At 47.9% G+C, this 23,295-nt stretch overlaps 1 protein-coding gene across 3 annotated transcripts in view; it reads right to left on the reverse strand.

Moving 5' to 3' along the window:
* LOC144153672 (uncharacterized) overlaps nt 1–23,295 on the reverse strand; it is a 46,512-nt gene that overhangs the window by 11,810 nt on the left and 11,407 nt on the right. Inside the window, exons 6-9 of one of the 3 annotated variants that reach the window (XM_077685332.1) lie at nt 16,781–16,894; nt 14,011–14,052; nt 12,372–12,459; nt 10,638–10,782 (exon numbers count right to left, since the gene is read on the reverse strand). In XM_077685332.1, the coding sequence (XP_077541458.1) occupies nt 12,424–12,459; nt 14,011–14,052; nt 16,781–16,894 (192 nt within the window). In that variant the 3' untranslated portion in view covers nt 10,638–10,782; nt 12,372–12,423. Of the gene's footprint in view, nt 1–3,705; nt 3,814–10,637; nt 10,783–12,364; nt 12,460–14,010; nt 14,053–16,780; nt 16,895–23,295 lie in introns of those variants that run through there. The other 2 variants (XM_077685333.1, XM_077685331.1) reach the window with 2 other exon arrangements.

Here is a 23,295-nt window from a genome sequence, read left to right on the forward strand (position 1 = left end):
TACTAACCAAACATTAAGGTCCCCAGTAACGCTTTATCCTAACATTTTTTTTTTTTTTTTCAGAATCTGAAATCTGAAATTCAAGAAGCCCGTCGTGTATTATAGGTTAAGGGGGCATGGGGTACCCAAGTCAGATAGTACTGCTTTGCGTACATCATATAACTCAAGAAATGGCCGAAAACGTACGGCGCTGTGGTGTGATGTCTTAGAGAAAGAATGACTATGTGGTGGTGTAAGTCGTAATTTCTTGTAGGAAAGACACCGTGCTTGTCTCTTCCCGTGTGCCATTGACCCGCCGCGGTGGCTCAGTGGCTAAGGCGTTGCGCTGCTGAGCACGAGGTCGCGGGCTCGATTCCCGGCCGCGGCGGCCGCTTTTCTGATGGAGGCGAAAAGCAAAAGCGCCCGTGTGTGCGAGATTTCGGCGCACGTTAAAGATCCCCAGGTGGTCAAAATTAATCCGGAGCCCTCCACTACGGAGCGCCTCATCGCCTGCGTTGCGTCGGCGCGTTAAACCCCTCAATCAATCAATCTTCCCGTGTTCACAAAATTCGATCTGCGTAAGCGTCACCGCCCTGCTTGAGTCTTCAACAAGCCCCTTTCAACACGTGTCAAACCACGAACAAGCTCCCGCAAGAAGGAGGCCCCTAAAGCAACGGCTGCATAGCAAAAGCCACAAGAAAATGGTCTGCTTAAGTGGCGAATATCACAAAACGTCAGTGGCGGATTTTGTGGCCAGTCAATCAGGTTGCAAATAAAAAGAATATAGTTGAAAATTCATTGGTGGATCTTTAACAATGCTCAAACATCTCGTCCTTCCCCCTCGCGAACTCTGGGCTAGGCCCGATGCGCGCGCCTTGCTGCCGGCTTCAAAAGCCCGCAACGCGGCGTTTCTCGCACGTCCCTTGTACACCGAGTTAACCGTGCTTAGCGCTCTAACCGTCTGAGTAGTCCCAATTGTTTGCTTTAGGAGCGGAATTTCAAAACTGTGGATCATTTTGCAGCCTATAAGTATCGGCACTTCATCACCGTCATTCCCATCCTTTTCCATTTTGTCGCCCGGACTGGCCGGCGACTGCACGAGACACAATCCTGCCACGTGTACAAACTGGGGCGGGAACCACAAGACCCGTCGAGGCAGAGGAAGCTGGCGAGCCACGCTTTGACCTGTCGCCCCCGTGGCAACGTCCCCAGCGCTGCAGAGGCAGCTTTCTCCACACTCTTAACAAAAAAGCCAGTAAAAGCGTAGTAACGGCTGTATTTACAAACTCCTTACTAGCTTTACTACCCCGCAGAACGGTACGTAGGCTCTGCCAGTAAGTATGGACCATTACTAGTCATCGTTATTAGTCTAAACAGTGCAATTAGTAACTGTTGCTTGTTTGATACTAGATTCCATTGATGCTAACAAAATTCTATAACTTATTGAACATAACAACTACAACACTTTTCCCACTCCACCGCACGATTAAAAAGTAATTTTGCAAATCCCAATGCTGACTTGTATATGCTCACATCAACAAGCATAATTCTAAAATTACCGCTAAGCTATTTGATTTTTTGCGACAAGCCCCACGACTCAATCAGAGGACTTTCCGCTGCTGGGTATAAAAGCAATAAGGGCAGATGTATTTTCAAGTTAACTAAGTTATTCGCGCTCTACCAGTGCATACCTTTGGTTTTCTTGCTTAATCTATTTGGGGTCTAAGTGGGATATGTGCGCGTTGAATGTGTTTCTATGTCGTGCTGCGCGCTCACCCGATGCACATTGCCACTAACAGCCACTCTTCCCATACCGTTACTTTAGGATGTTCACAAGCGCACTTTTTTTTTTCAACCTTACAAATTTTTTTAGTTAGAACACCTTTTAAAAGTATGGGTCATGGGACAAGGTTTTTACACCCTCCTCGGCCAACAAGTGTGAAAAAGCGTTTAGTGTACCGTACTTACCCGATTCTAACGCGCACTGTTTTTCCGGAAAAATAGGTCGAAAAATCACATGCGCGTTAGAATCGGATACGAAACCGAAATTGCCGCAACAGTGAAAATTTCGTCCCACCCATCGCCATCGCCATCTCAAGATGGCACCAAAGTTTTTAGGAACAATTTTTCGGACGCATGAAGCATAGGCGCCTGGGCTCATCTATCGGCGTTCACACAAATCGTGAAATCGTTCCACTTGCGCGCTTGATAACAGCAATGGCAGCAGCGGCTCTCTCGTGTTCAAAACGAGCGGTCGGCTGAAGCGTGCGCCTCTGGAGAAGCTCGCGGGATGGGCTTGCGAGGCGTGGGCCAGGATCCCATCGACCATGGTTGAACGTTCGTTCAGAAGTGTGGCATCGCGAACGCGCTTGGCGGCACCGAGTACGAGATGTTGTGGTCAGCGGAGAGCGACGAGGAGTGAGATGAGTTAGATTACTTCGGGAAATAAATCGCCCGTTTCTCTCGCATTCATTTTTCTTGCTCACAAAGTTCCGTGCGCGTTACAATCGGAGGTCCAAGTTTTTTTTGTTTTTTTGCCAGGAAAATCGGGTGCGCGTTAGAATTGGGGGCGGGTTAGAACCGGTTAATTACGGTAATTAAGGTCCTCCTTTTACTGGGTTATGCATGACCAGTTAGCAAAAGCATGTAGCTAAGGGGAGTGTTTGGACATTCCTGCTGAAGGTAGTGGCACTTACTATTGCTTCACTTAGTAAAGGTACTAGTGCTACATTTACTACTTCAGTTATTAAGCACATATATACCTAGTGGATGCTGTGAAAAGTAACTGGTTAGTGTTCAGTTAGTAAATGCAACCACCTTTTTTTAAGAGTGCGCGCGCTCTGTCCACTCTCGTTTTCTGCTCTTCTGTCGCTCGCTCTGATGACAGGGCGACGCGAAAAATGAACAGAGCGCCGCGAAAATGTTCCCTACTTGCCCCATATAATGCACAGGCATCTACGCCCTGTTTACCACTTTCCGTTGTCCTCCCTTTAACCCTCGACTCCCCTTTCCCCAGTGCAGAGTGGCAAACCCACGCAAACCTCGTTAACCTCCCTGCCTCATCATTTGCTTTCTCCTCCTAGGTCCCACATCGTTGTTTACCGAGCTGCCATAAGGAGGGTTTTATTTTTGAATGTTTTGTATACATGAATTACACGAAATGTTTCTGCGCACGCACGTCGCGTCGCTTCGTCATAGCTATCATCATGATGCAGCTTTCTCAGCAACAGGGAATGATCCAAGCCTCAAGCACAATGATACATGCGAAATATAATAAGCGAGATCAAACCTTCTCGCTCTTACGAGTCCCTAGTGGTCGTCCTGCCCGCACTAACGCAAATGACGTGAATCGCCTTTTCCTTTCCCATAGCGGTAAATCATAACAGACAATGCGCACACACAGACGGGCACCTTACGCTTTTTCACAAACACATAAAGCTCCCAACTTCAAAACGCCTCAAAGTCGTCTTGTGTAATCCACACTATATCCTCACAAGGCAATGACCACAACTTTTTTAGTTCTTTGCTTTATTTATTTTGCGTCACCCTACAACAGCTTAACGTTGGAAGCATCAAGAGGAGTTACGAAGGAGACACCAAACATGCGAGACTTTACAGAAATAGTTTTGCAAGGATCGACTACACCTCTGAGTAAAGAGTATGACGCTTCCGCTGCACGTTTCAAAACGCCAGAGGAGGAAAGTATGCATAAGCTCATATACGTACGGCTGTTTGACGCCTTTCGGTCCGCGACAGCCACGGACAGCAGGCAAACGACGGCCAGGGAGAGCAGCAGAGCAGTCTTCATGGTTGGGACCTTGGCGATTGTCTGAGCTGTGCACAGTCGAGGAGCAAGACAAGTCGCTTGGCGGAAAGACAACAGCGCCTGGATCGCTCGCGCGCCGCTCTTGTACGTGCGACCAGCCTTATTTGGTATCCACTTCCTGACAGGCGACTCCGGCGGCACGGGCTAGACAGCAGAGGAGGTGCTTGTTTGTCCGGAGAAGCCGTGCAAGTCGCCGTCGCTCGCTTATATGTGCGCCCACTCCCTCGCACGGCTCCTCTTTCTCTGTATATCCCTTTCACTTCCTTTCTCTTTCGTGGCACACATATTAATGCAGTGCCACGTGGCAGGATGTGATAACAAAGGAGTAGCCTCGACAGTCCGTGTGCCCCAAAGGCGGCCGGAGCGTTAACGATGCTGCGACGGTCCAGCACGCAACACGTAGCCCACGCGAGGGGCCTCCGCAAACATGCGCATTCAAGGCGCGATTTGATGGGATTGAAAAGGAAGGAGAAGGGTTTAGCAGTTAGGTGAGGACTGCCCTGTTTGCTCAGGGCGATTCATGTTTTCTTTTTAAGACATTAGTCTTTCTTGGGCTACTTCAACACAGAAATTTTGGTCTGTCTCTATGTGTTTGTCTATCTGCCTCTCTGTGACTAGATTCAGCCACCCGGCCAAAGCTAAACTGAATCTGCCCAATAGACTTACAGACCCACAGCCAAACCTAAATGCCTAATTCCGGTGACAATATTCGGTGGCAAGGATTGTCACCGAAGATTGTCTTCATTCGTGTCAACATTGTTGAAAAAGAAAAAAAAAAGTTCCTGTGTTTTTGCAGCCGCCCCTTTAAAAGCCATAGGGGCAATTTCCCGTGCAAGCCGGGTGAACTTCCCAAGCGTTGTAGTCCCACACTAAGGCCGAGCGCCAGGCCGGGGAGTCGCTTGTACCTATTTTACCGGTAGGCGCCCGGCGCCACCAAGGAACACGAATTCACATGGTGCCTTCCACATCCATGATGGACGCTCAACTCGCAACCGCCTGGGGCAGGACATGCCGCCAGACTCTTTCACCCCCGGCAATGGCGCAACGCGGCATGATGGCCGGGGGCCCCGCCAGATGGACAAGGGTCAGGGGCCCCTCGATAGGGTAAAGGCAGCTTTCCAGACGTGGATTACCCTTTAAAGGGTCCGCACTCGACCAGGGACTCCTGTACCCATTAAAGAAACCGGTGGGTGTCCGGCGGTACCAGGATTCGAACCCAGTACCTACCGCATACGAGGCGAGTGCTGTACCTCTGAGCCATCGCTGCGGTTTTTAAAAGTTCCTGCGTTTTTGAAGCCGCCCCTTTCCATAGGGGCGATTTCCCGTGCAAGCCATTTTTTTATTTTCTTGAGCAGGTGCGACACATTCACGATGTTACACACACGACATCACAGTCGACTTTACACGCAGTTGAAGATAGTGAGCGTACTGTGCGCATCTTTCTTCGTCCTCGTCTTGTATTGGCTAGTGGAATGGATTCAAGTAATAACCTGATAGCCCAACTTTCTGCCTGAGTATTCACCCGCGTCTCAATTTGAGCTCTTGCAGGCCAGCCACATAATTTTATCCAGTTGTGGGTTATGACTTATAAGCTACGCAGTGCCTCAGGCGCAAGACACAGCGGCGCTACAGCCACAATTACCCGCAGTTCGATACTGAAAAGAACACTTAGCGGCGTTCAACTCGCCCCTGATGTATTCGCTTTTACAACTCAAAAGATTTGCTTAGGTGTCCTCGGAGTTTTCTTTTTTTTTTTTTGTGCTGCTCGTTTTTTCATCACTTACTCCGTTGTTCTCTTTTCTAGGTTCTGTCATCCGTTATACCTGGCCAGCTTGAAAAATACATGTGTTGGCATAACTCTACATTCTGGTGCTTCAAATCTCACTCCCTGTCTCTAATAATCTCGTAATGATTTATTCGGGCGCGACCTCACCTTTTCGTTTCGTCGTTTGACTGTAAATGCTGAGGTTCCCATATAAGTGAAAAACAAAATCACAGCTGCTCCGTTCCGTTTATCCTTGTCCATCTACTTGTCTGTCCTTGTCCCCGTCTTTTTTTGCGCTCTATTTTTATTTTAAGACAACTGTTCTGCAGCACAAGTTATTCGGTTTCCTCTGCTCGCAATACTTAAAGGCTGTTGCGCATACTTCCCTCCATACATTTCTGTAATTGGCAGAAATGTCATTGTTGTTACAGTCTGTACAAATCAAAGGCGCTGCATAGCCTGGCTTCACTTTTTGTTACTTACACTTAGCCAAAAATTGCATCTCCCGACGTAAAGTCCCTTATCTCGCGTTTTAATCTCGTCTAGGCAGCCATTACTGCATGATAGAGAACGTATTTCTAAGAAGGGGGGGGGGGGGGGGGGGCTCATATATAAAAAGGATTCCTCGGGAAAGGGAAACACCCCGGTTTTTTAATTACAGATTCTCGCTGTCCAAAACAATGCAATCCATACTCTTCCCTGCCCTATTATCTTTCCTTTCTTCATCTCGTCCGCCGTTTATGCTGCTGTCAGCTTGCTACAAAGAAGAGTGAAGCACGAAGCAAAGGACGCTTATAATGGCCGCGCAATAGTTTCGCATGAGAGCTTTTCAAGTATCGCATTGTGGCCCCTCGTTAGTGACGTCCCGGTGCTCGCCTAAGTCTCTGGAATAAATGCTCCAGACAAGGCAGTTCTTGCGAACGATAGCAAGTCCGCGTGTTGCACGTGAATACACACAACGGGCCCATTGTGGCAGCGAGAATCCCGCGAAGCAACGGGTTAGCCTTGACTTCTCGGTAGTTGTACGAGTCGCTGTTATATGCAGGCTACGGCTTCATGGTAACACTAAATAATTCAGCAAAGCTGTATGTGCATACATTCTAATGGCATACTGTACGTCAGTGTACACGTTTTACTGTTCACTGAGCACACGTATCTTCCGGTGATGATCCTTTCTAATGCAATTTTTTATACCTCGTTTATTCTTAAGAAATTAAGTCACTGTACCGTTCCCTTATTTTGAAGTTTGGAGTAGCGAGCTTCTCTCTTGTTTAGAGCTAACCTCTCCAATGAATCTCTCTCTCTCTCTCTCTCTCTCTCTCTCTCTCTCTCTCTCTCTCTCTCTCTCTCTCTCTCTCTCTCTCTCTCTCTCTCTCTCTCTCTCTCTCTCTCTCTCTCTCTCTCTCTTCTCACCCAGCAACACACTTGTATAGGTAGTTGGGGCACCAAAACTGTCAAAGACTGTTCTGGTGCCCCAACTAACCAAACGCGTCAAAGACGATTTTGGTGCCCAAACTAACCAAAAGCATCAAAGACGCACTGCTGTATTAATAAAATGGCTCATGCATTTTGGTTGTTGCTATCGGTGGAAGGACGGAGGAAAGGCGTCCCAAATGATGTAAACCAAAGCAAATTTATTAAGGCTAGAGCCTTACATGACTCGGCGTTCAGTCGACCTTCAAACTCCTTGTTCGAAAACCGGTCACCATCGTATAAAAAATATTCTCGTTCGGGAGCGTTACATAGCCATAGGCGATCCATTGCGGGAGCTTAAACTTGGCAGTAGCGAGCCGTGGGCGTGCAAACCAGTACACTGCAGATGAAGGGCGAGAAAGAGCCCGTCCAAATGAGCGAAAAGACAAGCAGCGAAGCTAATTAAGCCGGCTTAATAAAGAGGAGAAATCTGGATGACAGAAGGACGTCAATTATAAGGTGATGGACCAGAAGGTTTTCCGGCTGCCAAGCCGTCGTCAGAGAAAGGAGAGTGCACGTCAGATTAGAATGAGGGCTTTAATGAAACTGGCGTGGGTGCAGCGCAAGTTCGTTCCACCGCTGGTTTGCTACTGGTGAACACATGAAGATGCCGCGTCGTCTGCAAAAGCCTTGAAAAAGCATACGTTGCGACGTAAAAGTTGCCGGTAAAATAACCGCACCGGAAGAGAATGAAAGATATGTAAACGGTTAACGTGTATGTGGAGAAATAGAACGTAAAACAAACAAATCATGCATATCCGATGGCCCCCAGGCACCGCCCTTATTGGACACCCCCCTCCCCACGCTTAACTGCCTCGATGATGACCCCACTCTCGCTCACGCAATCAGACCCCGTAAATACAATGAGTTGAAACATCTACGCCTCAAGGATCTCGCACCTCCAGGCCACCTTAGCGTCTTCCCACCCTAGCCCGACTAAAGAAACCTTCCTGAACAAGTCCTTCACCAACACCTGTGCTCCGCCAGAGACGAAATGACGATGTTATTATCCACAGAACGTTCCTCGATGCCCCTATTATCCCCACCGCATCACAGCCGATCTGAACCTCCTCATCTGGCACTCCCCTGTATTTCTTGGCTTACGGACATTCACTTCTCCCTACCTCGATTCCACAACTTGGGCTGACCCCACATCACTTTCAGGTGACCCCGTCGGCGACATTATCAATTATGCCACGACAAGCGGCCTAGTACGGGTGATTTAGCTGGGGTCTACACGATCTGCAAATGATTCCTCTTCAAGACGACCTCCATATGGACTGAACCATTCCTCCGCTTACTCCCCCTTCTTTCACCGCTGTTCACAGACCTCCCTTTCCATTAAATCTCGTAACAACAATTTTAATCCATCGTCACTGAAGCTTTCGCATTCAAGTCGTCTTACGGATAACATTGTAGACCCTGGAAATTTTAAAGCAAAGCTTTCTACCTCTACCAGTCAACGGTTCCGTCGTAACGTGCGCGACAAGAAACTCTCAACGCGGCTGAAAATGGAGAGAGCGCTTTTTGCTCACCTAGCACAGTGTATATACATGGCGCCGAGAATGGGCGCTGTTACCCAGCGTTCCCCGCGCTCACCCCGGTGGGAGCGTCCGTGGGAACCTTTCGCCAGCTTTGTCGTCTGCTTTGGCGACCGTTGTTTCGGGCCTGTCTTGGCACAGCTTCGCGTAGATTGCGCGCATCCTTCGCACGGCTTGATTAATTCATTCGACAGCACCTCCTGGGTAGCCCGGACCCGCCGGAATTCAGTGGTCGTACGGCAAAGATACGTTAAGGATTGGTTTGCAGGCGGGAGAACGAAATGTAGAGACCACATACAGACATCTGACCGCTCGAAAAACGCTACCTTTTCCGCACTCATTGCCACGAATAGGACTCCGTTTTCTAAATTTGTGAATACCGATTCGGTGGCGTTTTAACAGGTATTACAAAAGGCGAAAGTAGCGACTGGTTCTGATAAATAGCGATTATAAAAGTTCCCTCAGCTTTCTCGCAATTCTCAAACTTACTAAACTTACTTTAAATCGGTATAAATGGGACTCACTAAGCTCACATGCCGAATTGTTTCGGTGTCTGCGCTTGTGCCGCGCTTTGGTGTAGCCCCGAGCTAGCCCATCAGGGTGGCTACAGGTTCCGCTTTCTTTCTTCCAACGCACGGCCGGGCTGCAGCGGCGGCGTCCGCCGCTCTAGGCCGGCCGGGGCCGACGCTGGTGCGTTCGGGACGCCGCCCCCGCGAATCCCAGGTAACGGCTGGCGGAATCTCTCGATGTATATATATATATATATATAGCAATAACGAAGATGAAATAGTCCGGGTGAGTGAAGGGATTGAAGGTAACTTAATAAGGCGAGCTTGTGCCTTCAACAACCCAGCAAAAAAAGTTTTTCATCATCATCTCCGCACACCTCGCGCTAGACTGGCGTTCTTGCCCGCCCAGCTCGCTGCACGAGCTCGCGCACAACTGCCCGAGACACTCTCCTCGTCGTCCTCGTCGTCAGTCCGTCATCACGCGCTGAAGAGAGGTAGCTGGAGGCGTTCCCTTCGTCGTCGTCGTCGTCTTCAAACTTCTTGTATAGAGCAGAGGAATACGCGACAATATGAAGTGTTTCTTTTAGTGATTTAGGAGAATCCTTGAACTTTCTCTGAAAAAAGTAGTACGAGAGTCGAGAAGTTTTGCAAGCTCTTGCATGAATATGGTTTGCCCGATCTAGTTTAGAATTAAATGCTACACCAATATATTTCACTTCGTGTACACTTTGTAATACATCATTGTTTAAAAGATAGCCGCCTTAATGTGGTTTTTTTTATTAGTAAATGTTACATGGTAGCATTAAGCTACGTTGAAGTTCATCTGCCATTGCGCACACTAATCTGAGACTGAACAAATCTGGTTATAACACACGTGCATCAACGACACCCTTGACAGGGTAGTACAACACGCAGTCATAGGCGTAAAGTCTATTTGACCGGATACCATTGGGTAAATCATGGACAAAAACAAAAAAAAACATCAGAAAGCAGCAGAAAGCAACAAAAAACAGCAAAAACCAAAAACAATCACTACTCTATCATTGTTGCTATAAGTGTAAGCTTCTTTCTATATGTTGAACGTGATAGTCATCGGACATCACTTTGGAGTGGCGTACGCTATGACGTGTCTTTCTCGTTGCGAGCAAATGTTGCCACAATTACGGCGAACTCTGGAGTCTTTCTCGTTCCGAGGAAGCGTTGTCACGATTACGACGAACGCTGGTGCCTTTTTTTTTTTGGGCCAATCTTGGTCAGCCTCCCTACGTGGGTATGCTTGTCTTGTCAAACGTGCGCAGGGGACGCTGGGTGGTTGTCGGTAGGCACGCACACACAATTGCTAGGCATTTTCTTGGTATTCTTAACTGCCGAGCGGTCGCCACGAGGCCCGCGCTCACGTGCGCTCGCTTGGCAATTTCTTGGTGTTTTTAACTGCGTATACACGAAAAATTGCGATTTGCAAAACAGCTTCGCTGTGGAAAACACAGCAATGCGTGCCGCCAAATACCGGAACCTGCTGAAGATGTAAAAATTCAAGACGGGGAGCAGACTGAGAGTGTTTATTCGCTTTCAAATGTCCACGGACGCCCCAACTGCTTTCTTGGTGGGGCATCAAAACCTCGGTAGTATAGTCTTCGTCTTGGAGTAGATACGCGCTACAAGCGGCGCTGCATAATCATGGTAGAAGCCCTGCAAAAACGTTAACAACATTGCTGTACACCTCGTAATAATCTTTAACGTTCCAGACTGCAGCGCACTGCACTGCACACTCATTCATTTCACGCTGTTCCCTTTGAAAGTATCGGCATGCATAAAAAGGCAACAGTAAAATCACGTTTCAAGTACCGGAAAGTAAATTTAGGCGATATCATCTTCTGAGATACATAGGTTTCGTCGAAAAGTAGGGAAAACTAAACTTTTAAAATTTTATCTTCGTGCCAAAAAAGGACTTCCTGAACGTGGCCTGGTGATGACTTCATACGGTAGGTGATGTATTGCTTTTTACCATAGCATGCCTACGTTTGCTGAAGCATCTTTATTTTCTGATTCATCTCACGAAAGTGTGACAGCATGTAAGATTTTAATACGTACCTTCAAAATGAACGGTGTGATCTAACAAATTTCCCTCACCCATCCTCCGATTGACTATTAATATTATTTATATTATGAAATGCTAAAAAGGCCATTTCATTCTTTTCATTCTTACTGTAAATTAACTTTGTTCTCCGCCTCGCGTCTCCAATACATGTATATTAATTATAATACGCTTCTTTCTTCACATGGAAGCCATCTTAGGCTTAGGCCACTTTGTTCCCGTTCAACCTTATATTGTTATTTTATATGTATTTTTAGCAAGCATCTGAGCAAGACGATAACCCGCGTGGCACATGCCTCCCTGCTATGCCATTTACTTGTGCAGATATATATGTGGGTGCTTGTATGTTTGTGTGTATGACAGTGTGTAGTTTTCATTGTGTGCTACCAAAACGATCCCTTTTGTGAAGTGTGTGCATAGTTCCTTGATTATTTTGCTTTTGTGTGTGTGTGCCAGCACAAAAAAGCAATGTATTAGCAATCTCCTCCCGCAAGAATTTTGTTAAAGCGATGAGTATTAGCTGAGAAATCGTAAATCAACAGCCGCGTCGGCGGATTGCCTCGAAAGCGCGTCATCCCTATTTCATATTTGCCGCGCTTTCGAGGCGCTTTTTCAAAGAAAGTGCTACGAATTGTGCCGCGCCTCCGCCAGATGGCGCCACGGGTCCCGCGACCGAGAGAAGACGCAGTGAAACATCCCCCTCGCGAGGGGCACGATCAAATGCAGAGCATTTCCGGGGGCGCACGACGTTAAGTAGTTTGCGTTACGTTAATGTTGTTGCACTTGTGGCAACTGCTGACGACAGAGCGCTCGTCAGCAGTAATTTGAATGAGTCAACGATATAAGGCGCGTTCATAGCGTCCCATTCTGTGTCGGCTTTGTGGCGCAGTGGGTAGAGCACCATGTACATTGCGTTCCGCCCGCAGGGTCGAGGGATCGAAACCGGGTGCCGGATAGTATTTTTTTTTATATAGTAGGGAGGGGTGCGGTGCGGACTACGGACGTCAACGCGGGTGACATCGTGAGTTACTGAAATGCTCTGCATTTAAAACCATACGGCTGTTCCTCGCACACCAACGATTGATTGATTAATTGGTTGATTGATTGATTGACCTTTGTTCTTTTCATGTCCATTCATTTCAAACAAGCAAACTTTACGAGCGTGAGCGGACTTACAGTTTACAGTTTTCCTCTTTCTTCCCGATGTGTTCACTTCGTCCTGCTGACGTCAGCAACTAGTTTTCAACAGCACCTTCCACCACAGGGCAGGACTGCGTAAGGACACATAAGCTTCACATGTTGCGATCTTGGCAAGCAACTAACACTTAAGAATATTTTATGAAATCAACACATGATGAAATATTCACGTTCACTGCCTTCGCCGATTGGCTAGCGAAGTCTCTGAGGCACTACCCTATTTAAAAAGCCAAAAATTCTCGAATTCGCACTGCTGTAATTATAAAATGGCTCGTGAATTACGGTGGTTAGGGAATTTCGGTCGAAGCACGGAGTAAAAATGTGCGAAACGGAGTCAAACGCCTGCCCGATAAAGCAAACTTACTATAAGGCGATAGCCTTAGATGCCTCGTCGTTCAGTAAACGTTCAACGTCCTCAAACGAAAGCTGGTCATCATCATATAAAAAAGATTCTCCTTCAGGAGCGTTACATAGCACTGGGCGTTCCATAGTGCGAGTTCAAATCAGGCAGTAGCGAGAGGTAGCCCATCCAAGTCATGAAAGAACGCAGCCGAGCGAGCGAACATACAAGCAGCGGGCCTAATTAAGCTATTTAACGCGGAAAAATGAGGATGACAATGAAAGTTAGTGCTGAAATAAATATAAGCGTTGCTGATGAAATAAGCCGGAAACAGAAGAAAGATATGTTGGAGATGAACATCAGTCTGCGGAGAAAGAGAACACAAAATTATAGTAAATTATGTGCTTGACTTTAATGCATTGCCACTAAGGCCTTAGCCTTCAGGTCGTCTTTGGGATAACATAAGAAACGCTGCGAAGTTTTTCGTTATACCAAATTTTAATTAAAGAAATGCGAAACAGCTTTTAGTCAACCCTAACTAAGCTCAAATCTCTCCGTGTGAGGTCTGCTCACATGAATAGGATACACGAACGACTCTTGATTGCCCGCTGCAGTATCCCAACTCTAGCTATATAATGAAATCTAAGGTTTGGCGAAATCTCGTCTGACCGGGTAAAAGGTCCATAGTTAAGTCAGTGAACAAGGCTTCCGTACGGAAGCCGAAACGTCTCTTTTTTTACGCTTTTAATAAACCTTTGATCGGTGACCACCAGTTTTTAACTATGAACCTATAGCTATATAACCCGAGCATATAAGGCTATGTTCAGTCTTCCGACGTAACAGCAACATCGTGCGCTATGAACGTAAAGAAACGGCGTTTCAAGCAGTTCAGTTGGCTGAGACGTGAAATGACGTCATTATTTAAAGAAATTAAGACAACAGTCTGAACCCGGCCTAAGCCGAGCTGGATAAGCTCATTCTCGCGAATTCCACGCCAACCGCCGTGTCGCAAGGGCCGGCTGCTTGAATGGAATGGCGCGGTGGTGATCTGTTTCGATTTAATTTTGGATGCAACGTCTCCGAGATAAGATCTACACCGCCCAGGGTTCTTTAACGTGAGCCAAACGTTTGCGCATGCGGACCGTTCGTTTTGTGTGTGTCTTTCTTATAGAGGCACAGCCACTGCAGTTTGAATGATTTCGGAGCGGCAACTTTGTGGCCACTACAGCAGAACATCGTAGGCAGTAAACCACTACAGCGAATTCACCGTAAGTACTGCACTTACCACTTCGAGGCTATCAATAACGCACTTGACAGCCTTTGCGATCTGGAAAATGTAAAAAAAAAGTTCATGAATCAGAAGAAGCCTCACTAACCACACGCTTTTCGATGAAGCGTTGTTTGGTTACACACGTGTAAACAGAATTCACATACAGGCCGTGCAAAACAGCTGGTAGTAAGGAAATAAAGGGGTAGAAAAAGACGTGAATAAAAGACTCTAATTTTTTCACTCACAGTCGAAACTTTTTGTACGTATACTATAGCCTTGGTAGGGAAAGAAGCTTCCGACGAGAAAAAGGTTCTTTTTCCTCATTTTAAATTCCAAGCAAACCACATCTAATTGTTTCTAGGTCCGTCGTATGGAAACATAATAAACCGTTGTTAGCAACTGTTGCAATGTCGTCTATACTGTCCTACCCACATGCATTTAGGTACCGCATTTCAAGCCATTATAATTTATTTTGTAAGTTATTTCTGGTAACACTGGCTGGAATTGTTCAAGGCCTCTGTAAGAGAAACTCGTGCACTAAGGTTTACCGCCGAGCCACTGGAGCGGACTGGTTGCTGCGGAAATAACACTTCCAAAGTACATTTTGCTGTTGCTGTTTGCTTACATCCCGACATGCTTCGCTAAACATTTCTGATTGAATGATTGTGGGGTTTAACGCGCCGACGCTACACAGGCGATGAGGCGCGCCGTGTGGAGGGCTCCGGGTTAATATTGCCCTCCTGGGGATCTTTAACGTGCACCGAAATATCGAACGCACGGGCGTTTTCGCTTTCCGCCTCCATCAGAAAAGCGACCGCCGTTGCCGGGAATCGAACCCGTGTCGTTGGGCTCAGCAGCACAACGCCTTAGCCACTGAGCCACCACGGCGGGTAACATTTCTTGAATAATGCTTGTGCACAAAGTTTTCCCTAGTCCCTACAAATAGTCGATCACCAGCGACTGTGTTTCTTACGGCAGGAAAGGTGATCGAAAATGTGTGGTTGTCATGCCAACTGCTAGTTCACCCTGCCCTCAGAAAAGTGCTTCTCGTGCCTTGGTTGTACGCTTTACAATGAAATATTTGGTTGATTTTGTACTTCCTTATTAGATATATGTTAAATTCGGTACCTATAATGTCCTTAATTCACTTTAAATTTTCTACAAGCGTACCAGTAGCACTCGCACATGCTACTTACAACTCCAGTGAAGAGAAGTCATCGAAGCGTCGTAAATCAGCATGCGGATCGCATATGTGCGGGTGTGGGGTTATTTTGATTTGATTTTATTGATTGATTGTGGGGTTTAACGCGCCGACGCAACGCAGGCGATGAGGCGCGCCGTAGTGGAGGGCTCCGGTCACCTGGGGATCTTTAACGTGCGCCGAAATCTCGTACACACGGGGGGTTATTTTGAGTTGAGTTATTTTGAGTTATGTTAAATGGAGCCACATTCTTTCGGCCTCAATCTTGCCGGGGCTCAGTTCTCACTTCGCGATGGATTTCCCACTACTCGTCATCGTACTGGTATAGTCATATGGTATAGCCGGCGGTTCGGTTAGGCGCGCATGCAGCCAAACCAATCCGAAAAAAAAAGTCGCGTGTCAGAGGAAAACTGAGAGGAAATAGGCACGAAAGATGAAGGAAATGCAACAGCCCGTCTGAATTGATTTTTTTACTGAGTACATTCGCGTCAACGCCCCCAGAGTGGCGGAAACACGACGTAAGGACCCCATCCTTTAATTAATTTAATCTCCTTAAATTATCTAACATTTACAAATCACTACAGTGTCTCTTTAAGTTCACCTTTAGGATTAATACGGGATAGCGTTATCGTGCTCAGCGATGAGGAAGACTCACTAGTGCTGTCGCACAAATATACGGCAGCGCGGACACCATATGTGTATCAGAAGCGACTGGGCGGTGCATTACACCCTAGTGCTGACGTAATCGTGCCGCCCAGCGGTGCCCCCAAGTGGTGAAAACTTTCCGCTCCTACTCGCACGACATCTGTTGAGGCAGTGCCTTACGATCCCGGGTGTTTCAGTTGGCGCCGCAAGGTGGCACTACGAGAACTTTCGCCGACGCCGATTTTTCGCTCACGGCCAACGCCGACGACGACTCCGGCTTTTCTGCGACACAGGGCTCATAACGCTGCGCGTTAAAAAGTCCACCTGAAACAGCACATGGCTAAAAATCAAAGGAAGCGACAGCATTAAATCACACCGCTAACCAAGGTGCATTATATACCGCGGTAACTGCTGTGGTCGCCGCGAACATAGCACGGTGTCCTTTCCTCTGCCGACGATTACAGATGAACTGAGGGGCTGGTCTACCTATAAACAGTCCTATTATGAATTACATAGACTATGCCATACAGTGTGGCGTCGAATAAGATTTCCACAAACTCACTTCAGCGTCCTTTATCGGACGACGCTGCTCGGGATGAAGGAGCGCACGGGATCATGCCAGAACGGCGCAACGCGGGCGTTAGCATTTGTGCTATGAGGCTAACTCGGTTAGTAAATGATATGTGCTACTACATGTGCAAGTGCCATCATAAGTAATCGGAACAAGGATTTGGGAACACAACATAATATTTACTTTAGTGGCTTTATGACAGCTATTACCGGTTCACAAAAAGCTATTTCATTTAGGGAGGACTCCTTTAGACGCACACCAATGCAGCGCCAGGCAGTTTCAGGAAGAAGAAATTCATGTAAATTTACGAGATCGTGTTACAGTTACTTTTGACGTCACCTGTACTACACGTGACTTGCGTGACTAACCTGAGCGTTGTGGTCGTCTTCGGGGCAGTCCTGGAAAGCCTTTTTCAGCTCCGTCTTGTTGATGGAGCTTGCTGCGGCAGCCATGGCGGTCAAGTTAACGCTGTTGCGGTTCACCTGCGAGCACATGTTTAAATAATGCAGCAGCATTGCCCTACACTTTTCGATTTTTTTTTTTTAAATTTGCTACTTTTGGGGTTTTTCAGTTGAATAAATTGGACATTGACCTCCATTTTTACTTTCTTTATGCGCATGAGCAGCAGTTTTCTTCAATACGTACTGGTTTCTGAAACGTGTACTTTAAAAATATTAATAATATTGTACAAAAAGCATTATTACCCGTATTATTAATTGCAGTAGATGCAGGATGCGGTGTGATGACCGTGGTGGTAATTTGCGGCCAAGAAGACCACTTATTACGCTACCAGAACAAGACGTTAGACATGGATTACGAAACGACAGGTAAAATTCCCCCGCATTTCCCCGAGGGGGAGAATGTGAAAGTGCGAATGCACGGTTGTCGGCCCGCTTGCGGCGCTTGCGCTCGGCCCCCGCAGCCCACCGCCTCGCCGCCTTCTCTTCCATCTCTTCCATCGGGTTTGTAGTATCACGTGTACACCACGCAGTTATCAAGCCGCTATAACGCCGCTGAGTCGCCAACGCACGCCGCTGACGACGTAGTTTGAATGCGTTAAAGATATAAGGCGCGTTACTAACACGGATATCAGCGTCGTGTCCGTGGCTTAGTCATGATTCCGCGTCCGCACGCTACGGTGGCCGGAAGTGGCCGCGGTAACAGGATTGAAGTGAACGGCGATGACGAGTACCAAGTTATTTTGCCCCAACTGCCGACAGGACGTATCGTGTTGAATACGGTGTTTCTACACGGGGACGTGAAAGCCAGACCGTTCCGCGTCGAGGACTTCAGAGACATGCTCGCACGTGTTGGTATGCTCTCCGACGTGATAGCGTTGGGGGCGTACCAGATCAACCACGTGTGGGCGGTGACCTTCAAAAGTGCCGAGGCTACAAAGAAGATGCTGGCGGCCGGCGAGCAGGAAGTGAAGGGACGCCGGTGCCTCGTCGTGGATCCGCAGGACCAGCAGGTGAGGCTTAAGCTTCACTGGCTGCTGCACGGCGTTGAAGACGAGGACGTGCGTACCGCCCTTGCTTCTTATGGCAAGGTCATTGAAGTCAGCAAGGAAAGATGGCGCGTGCATGGAGTGCAGGACAAGGGGTCCACGACGCGGGCGGTAACGCTCAAGCTCAAGGCCGGGTTGACGGTGGAAGATTTGCCGCATCAAATCAGGGTCGCAGGCGAGTTGGCCCTCTTGGTGGCGCCAGGCAGGCCCATGCAATGTTTGCGCTGCCAAGGGACTGGTCACGTTCGCCGTGACTGCAAGGTGCCTCGCTGCTCGAAATGCCGTCGGTTCGGCCATGCAGACGCGGGTTGCGTCCGCACTTACGCCAACGTGACGGGGCCTGCGGGTAGAGAAGAGTTTTCAGAGCACTTGATGGACGTGGCCGAGGCGGAAGCAGCAGCACAAGGCACGGGAAACCTGGAAAAGGTGGAGGCGACCCCTGCAAGTCCGTCCCAAGACACGGAGCCAAAGAAACAGGAGGAGGTGGCAGCGTGTGTTACTGCGATTCCAGTGGACGGTTTAGAAAACCAACAGCCCACTGAAGTTGAGCCCGAATCAAGTGAGGATGAGACCATGGAGGCAGGCGGGCAAGCAAGCGCTGGGAACAACGGCAAGCGCGGCCTGGACAAGACGGACGAGGGAGAGGAAGATGGAGCCATGGCCACCAGCGAAGAGCCGCCGCTGAAAACTAACCCGGGGCGACGCTCTTCCTCTGTGAAACCGCGTCCCAGCGTCGTGAAGAGACGCGGACGCCCAGGAACGCCGGCAACGCAGCAACCGGCACCAGCAACGCCGTCGACGCAGCAGCCACCCCCTGTCTCCACGGCGGAGGAGGGCAGCGTCTAGCGAAACGCGGACGCGAAAGGGCGAGCACCATGCCGGCGGTCTCTAATATTTAAAGGGAGGCGAAATGGAAGGGTCCCTGAATGTAGCAACATTAAACGTCCGGGGTCTGGCTTCAAAGAGAAAACAAAGCCAGGTATATCGCCTTTTAATCGATGAGGACATCGATGTGCTAGCAGTTCAGGAGACGAAGGTGGACGGAGAGGAAGAGACCGAGGGCATGGTGCGCCGTTTCACGTCGAGTTACTACGCTTCTGTAAGTCACGCTGTGGGGACGTCGGCGGGTTGTGTGTTGCTCGTAAAGAAGTTGCCGGGTCTGGAAATGCAAGCGGTCACAGCATGTCTTTCTGGCCGCCTTGTTGTGTGCGATTGCCAGTGCAACTCTGTCGAGTACAGAATTATTTGTGTGTACGCGCCAAATGCATTGGAGGCCAGGTTAGATTTTTTTGATAGCCTCAAGCAACACTTAAACACCGAAAGGCGGCTTATGTTATTGGGGGATTTTAACTGTGTACTGTCGAGCCGTGATAAAGCAAGCGAAACCACCTACAGAGACGCTAGCACTAGTCTGCTAGCTGAGATAGTTGACGAATTCGGCTTGATTGATGTCGGGGAATGCCTTGAGGGTACGAGAGACGTGAGATTCACACATTTTCAGGGGTGCAGCCACGCACGGCTAGATAGGTTTTATTTTTCGCTAAATTTAATCCAACAATGTCATGGCTATGATGTACAGCCGATTTCTTCCTCGGACCACTGTTTGGTTAAATGCAGACTGGGTAGGAAAAAACAGAACACCCCTTTCTCGTGGGATCTGTGGAAACTGAATGAAAAGCTGTTACATGACGAAATGTTCATGGGTTTTGTAGTAGAAAAAATTACGGAAATAGCTGAAGGCCACAACGGTAAAATCGGGGAGAAGTGGGAGCTGTATAAGCAAGACGTTAAAATAAAAGCCATAGAAAGGTCTAGCTGTATAAAATATGAGGAAAAAAGAAAAGAAAACCTTTTGCGAGCGAACCTACAAAGGTTGATTGCGTTGCAGAACAAAAATCCAGGAATGTTCAAAGGCGACATAGGGCAGATTAAGCACAAACTCGAAGTCATTGACCAAGACCGCTATCGCGGAGCGCTAGTACGGGCGAGGGCGGAACATTGGACGTTCGGGGAGGCACCCACAAAACGGGCGTTAGGAATAGAAAAGACGCAAGCCCGGCGGAATATGATTAAAGAAATAGAAACCAACGGTTATGTAACTTCGGAAAAAGAGGAAGTGGAACGCGCATTTTTCGATTACTATAAGGCACTGTTCGCGTGCAGAGAAACCGACATAGAAAAATACAAGCGAGATTTTATCGGTGCGTTGCCACGCTTGGATGACGAAACAAAGGAATGGCTCGAACAACCCTTCTCGGCCGAGGAAGTTAAGTGTGCCATCGAAAACCTGAATCCGGGCAAGTCACCAGGTCCTGACGGGCTTAGTGCGGCGTTCTATAAACATCTGAAATCTTTGATATCTCCTGTTCTTGCCGACATGTACAATCAAGGCTACGAAATTGAAGCGCTTCCTCCATCTTTTTCTACCTCCCATACAATACTAATTCCGAAAACAGACGACAGGCAAAAATTAAGGGATGTTAAAGCATACCGGCCAATCTCACTGACAAACGTTGATTACAAAATTTTTATGAAGGTTCTGGGGAAAAGGTTGCAAATGGTAATCCAGAAAATTGTAGGTCCACATCAGACGTGTGGCATCAGGGGTCGTAACATATTTACGAATATCCACAAGGCGAGGAGCGTACTGGAATGTTGCGATGCAATGGGCTCGGGCGTGGCGATTCTCCAGCTCGACCTGGAGAAAGCCTTTGACTGCGTCTCCCACAAGATCCTGTTTTATGTTTTAGAGCACATCAACCTTGGTTCTGTCATTGTACGGGGAGTGGCGATGGCGTACCGGAACTGCACTACACGGTTGATAGTGAATAAGGAATTGGGAGCGGTCATCGAGGTGCAGCGTTCGGTGCGCCAGGGTTGCCCCCTAAGTCCTTTATTGTTCTGTGTATACATAGAAGCGCTGTGCCTCAGCATCATTCACAGTGCTAAAATAAGCGGATTTAAATTACAGGAGACAGAGGTCAAACTTCTCGCCTATGCTGACGACATTGCCGTTGTTTGCCCGAACAAAGAAAGCGTGATGTTCGCCGTGGAAACAGTGAAGCATTTTGGGGAGGTCACGGGGAGTCTGGTAAATTGGGGAAAATGCCTGGGGTTTTGGCACGGTGAATGGAGGTCAACGCCAGCGATCTTTGCTAATGTAGCTTGGGTAACCACCCCAGTAAAGTACTTGGGAACCCCTCTGGAATACTATCGCGACAGCGAGCCCTACTGGCGGGGGCAGGTGCAATCACTGAAAGAGAAAGCGGAAAAAATGAAAGCAACTGGGCTGTCAGTGTTCGCGAGAGCCACGACTTGTAATATCTTCTTCGTGGCAAAGCTTTGGTTCGTTATGCAAGTGCTGCATTGTTCGCGTTTGAATGTCCAGAAGCTGCATCGCGTATTTGCTGTTTTTGTGTGGGGGTCCACGTGGGAAAGGAGCAGTAGGACGAATTTGTTTCGGCGAATCCGTGAAGGCGGATTAGGACTGACTCATCTGTATGTACGGCAACTCGTAAATCGATTTTTATTTCTACGCGATGTACAGGACCCTTTTCTACGCACTGTAATCCAAGTTCGGTTAATGCGTGCTTTGCCAGAATTTGTGGTTTCTTCAAGTTGCATGCCAGGTGGTGTCCATGGATATTTTAAAGAAATTGTTTTGTCATTCCGATTTTTAACAACGCGTTTTTCGATGCAATATCTGGCCAGTGTAACTAGGAAAAAATTATATAAGGATGTATGTGACGTAGTCTTCCCAGTGCCACTGTATAGAGCTCTGTACAGCAATGGTCCAGGACAAGATGTGTTAAAAAGAGTCAAGCGAATGGAAGTGTCACCTGGGGCAAAGACTTTCTTTTTTAAATTGCACACGGGTACACTTTCAGTCGCTACTTGGATGAATGAAAGGGGGCTCTCGGTTCCATGGGGAACCGACTGCCCCATTTGCAAACAACCCGAAACTGTGGAGCATGTTTTTCTTCATTGTTGGGCCGCAGTGTTCCTTTGGGATGTCCTCCAACGGTCACTCCAGAAAGATTTTCCACTTAGTCCACACGGTATTCGTTTTTTGTGCATTGATAGAGAGGATGGTGTACCATTTGACAGTGTCATGTTGTTAGGTCTGCACAGCATTTGGCGTTCTCGCATGGCTTGGCTGCATTGCGATGTCGACGCGCGACCAACGAGACAGTATTTTAGGGAAAGTGTGTCACAGTTTGTTGAAGTTCAGAGAGCGAAGAACTCTCCGCCAGAGTGGTTGTCAAAAATTGAACCCCTTACTACGCTTAGGGAATTTTAAATGACAACACCGGCCCTGGGGGGCATGGCGGCATTACTGTGATTTTTTTCTTTGTCATTGTACCTGGTACCTTGTGTTGCTGTCCGAGATGGGCAATAAAGAAAAAAAAAAAAAAAGTGTCCGTGGCTTAGTCGGTAGAGCGTCGCGCTGCGGCCGCAAAGTCCTCGGATCGAAACCTGGCGCCGGATGCTGTTTTTTTTTATATAGAGAGGAGGACTGCGGACGCCGCCGCCGCCGCCGACGCCGCCGGCGGTGGAAGGTTTGGGGTCGCTTATAAAGTGCATTCGCACTTAAAATATTGCTGTGAACCATGCATTGTACTTGTTTATTTATGTTTTTGCTCTTACCACCCGGCTGCGCCGGGCTGTGTTATCTGTGTCCTAAGTGATGCGCATGTTCCTTTCTTTCTTTTTTTCTTTCTTTTTTTTTCTTTCTTCCTTTCTTTCTTTCTTTCTTTCTTTCTTTCTTTCTTTCTTTCTTTCTTTCTTTCTTGTGCCGCACGGGTTATTTCATTTGATGGGGAGAATGTTTCGCCCTAACGCCACTAGCCTAATAATAGTCTTCTATTATCTATATTTACAGTGTTCTTGATGTAAATCGACGGTTAGAGAAACATCCGCGCTGAAAGATAAATGTCCGCAGAGCAAACGCCGCAGCATTCGACTCGCCGACACTAGCCTGCGCACGTCACTTTGTTGGCGGCTGCTTTGCCACCTGTGTATTCTTTGAGCTGTTAAGGGAGCACAAGTTCACTCCAATAAACTTGTTTTTCCTTCAAGACAGCTGCGTCGTCTTTGGGTACGTGACAATATCATTACCACTCCACTCTGTGAAGGTGGATGGCCAGCGGAGCTGCGGAACTTAATTGAGAAAGCCTGCCTATATGCAATACGTGACGTCAGTAGCCAAAGAGACGCGCATTGACTATTTCCACTTGTACATGTTTCCTTTTTTGTTTGTACTTGGACTTGGTTATAGCGCCATCTGCGGACGACACAGCGGTGGTAAGGCAAGAGGGTACGCCGCCGTTGCGAAGCGCGCCCCGACGGCGCACACATGGTGTGTGGAGAGAGAGA

This window comes from Haemaphysalis longicornis, unplaced genomic scaffold, assembly GCF_048455015.1.
Source record: "Haemaphysalis longicornis isolate Haplotype H1 unplaced genomic scaffold, Haemaphysalis longicornis Haplotype H1 scaffold_9, whole genome shotgun sequence".
NCBI lineage: Eukaryota > Metazoa > Arthropoda > Arachnida > Ixodida > Ixodidae > Haemaphysalis > Haemaphysalis longicornis.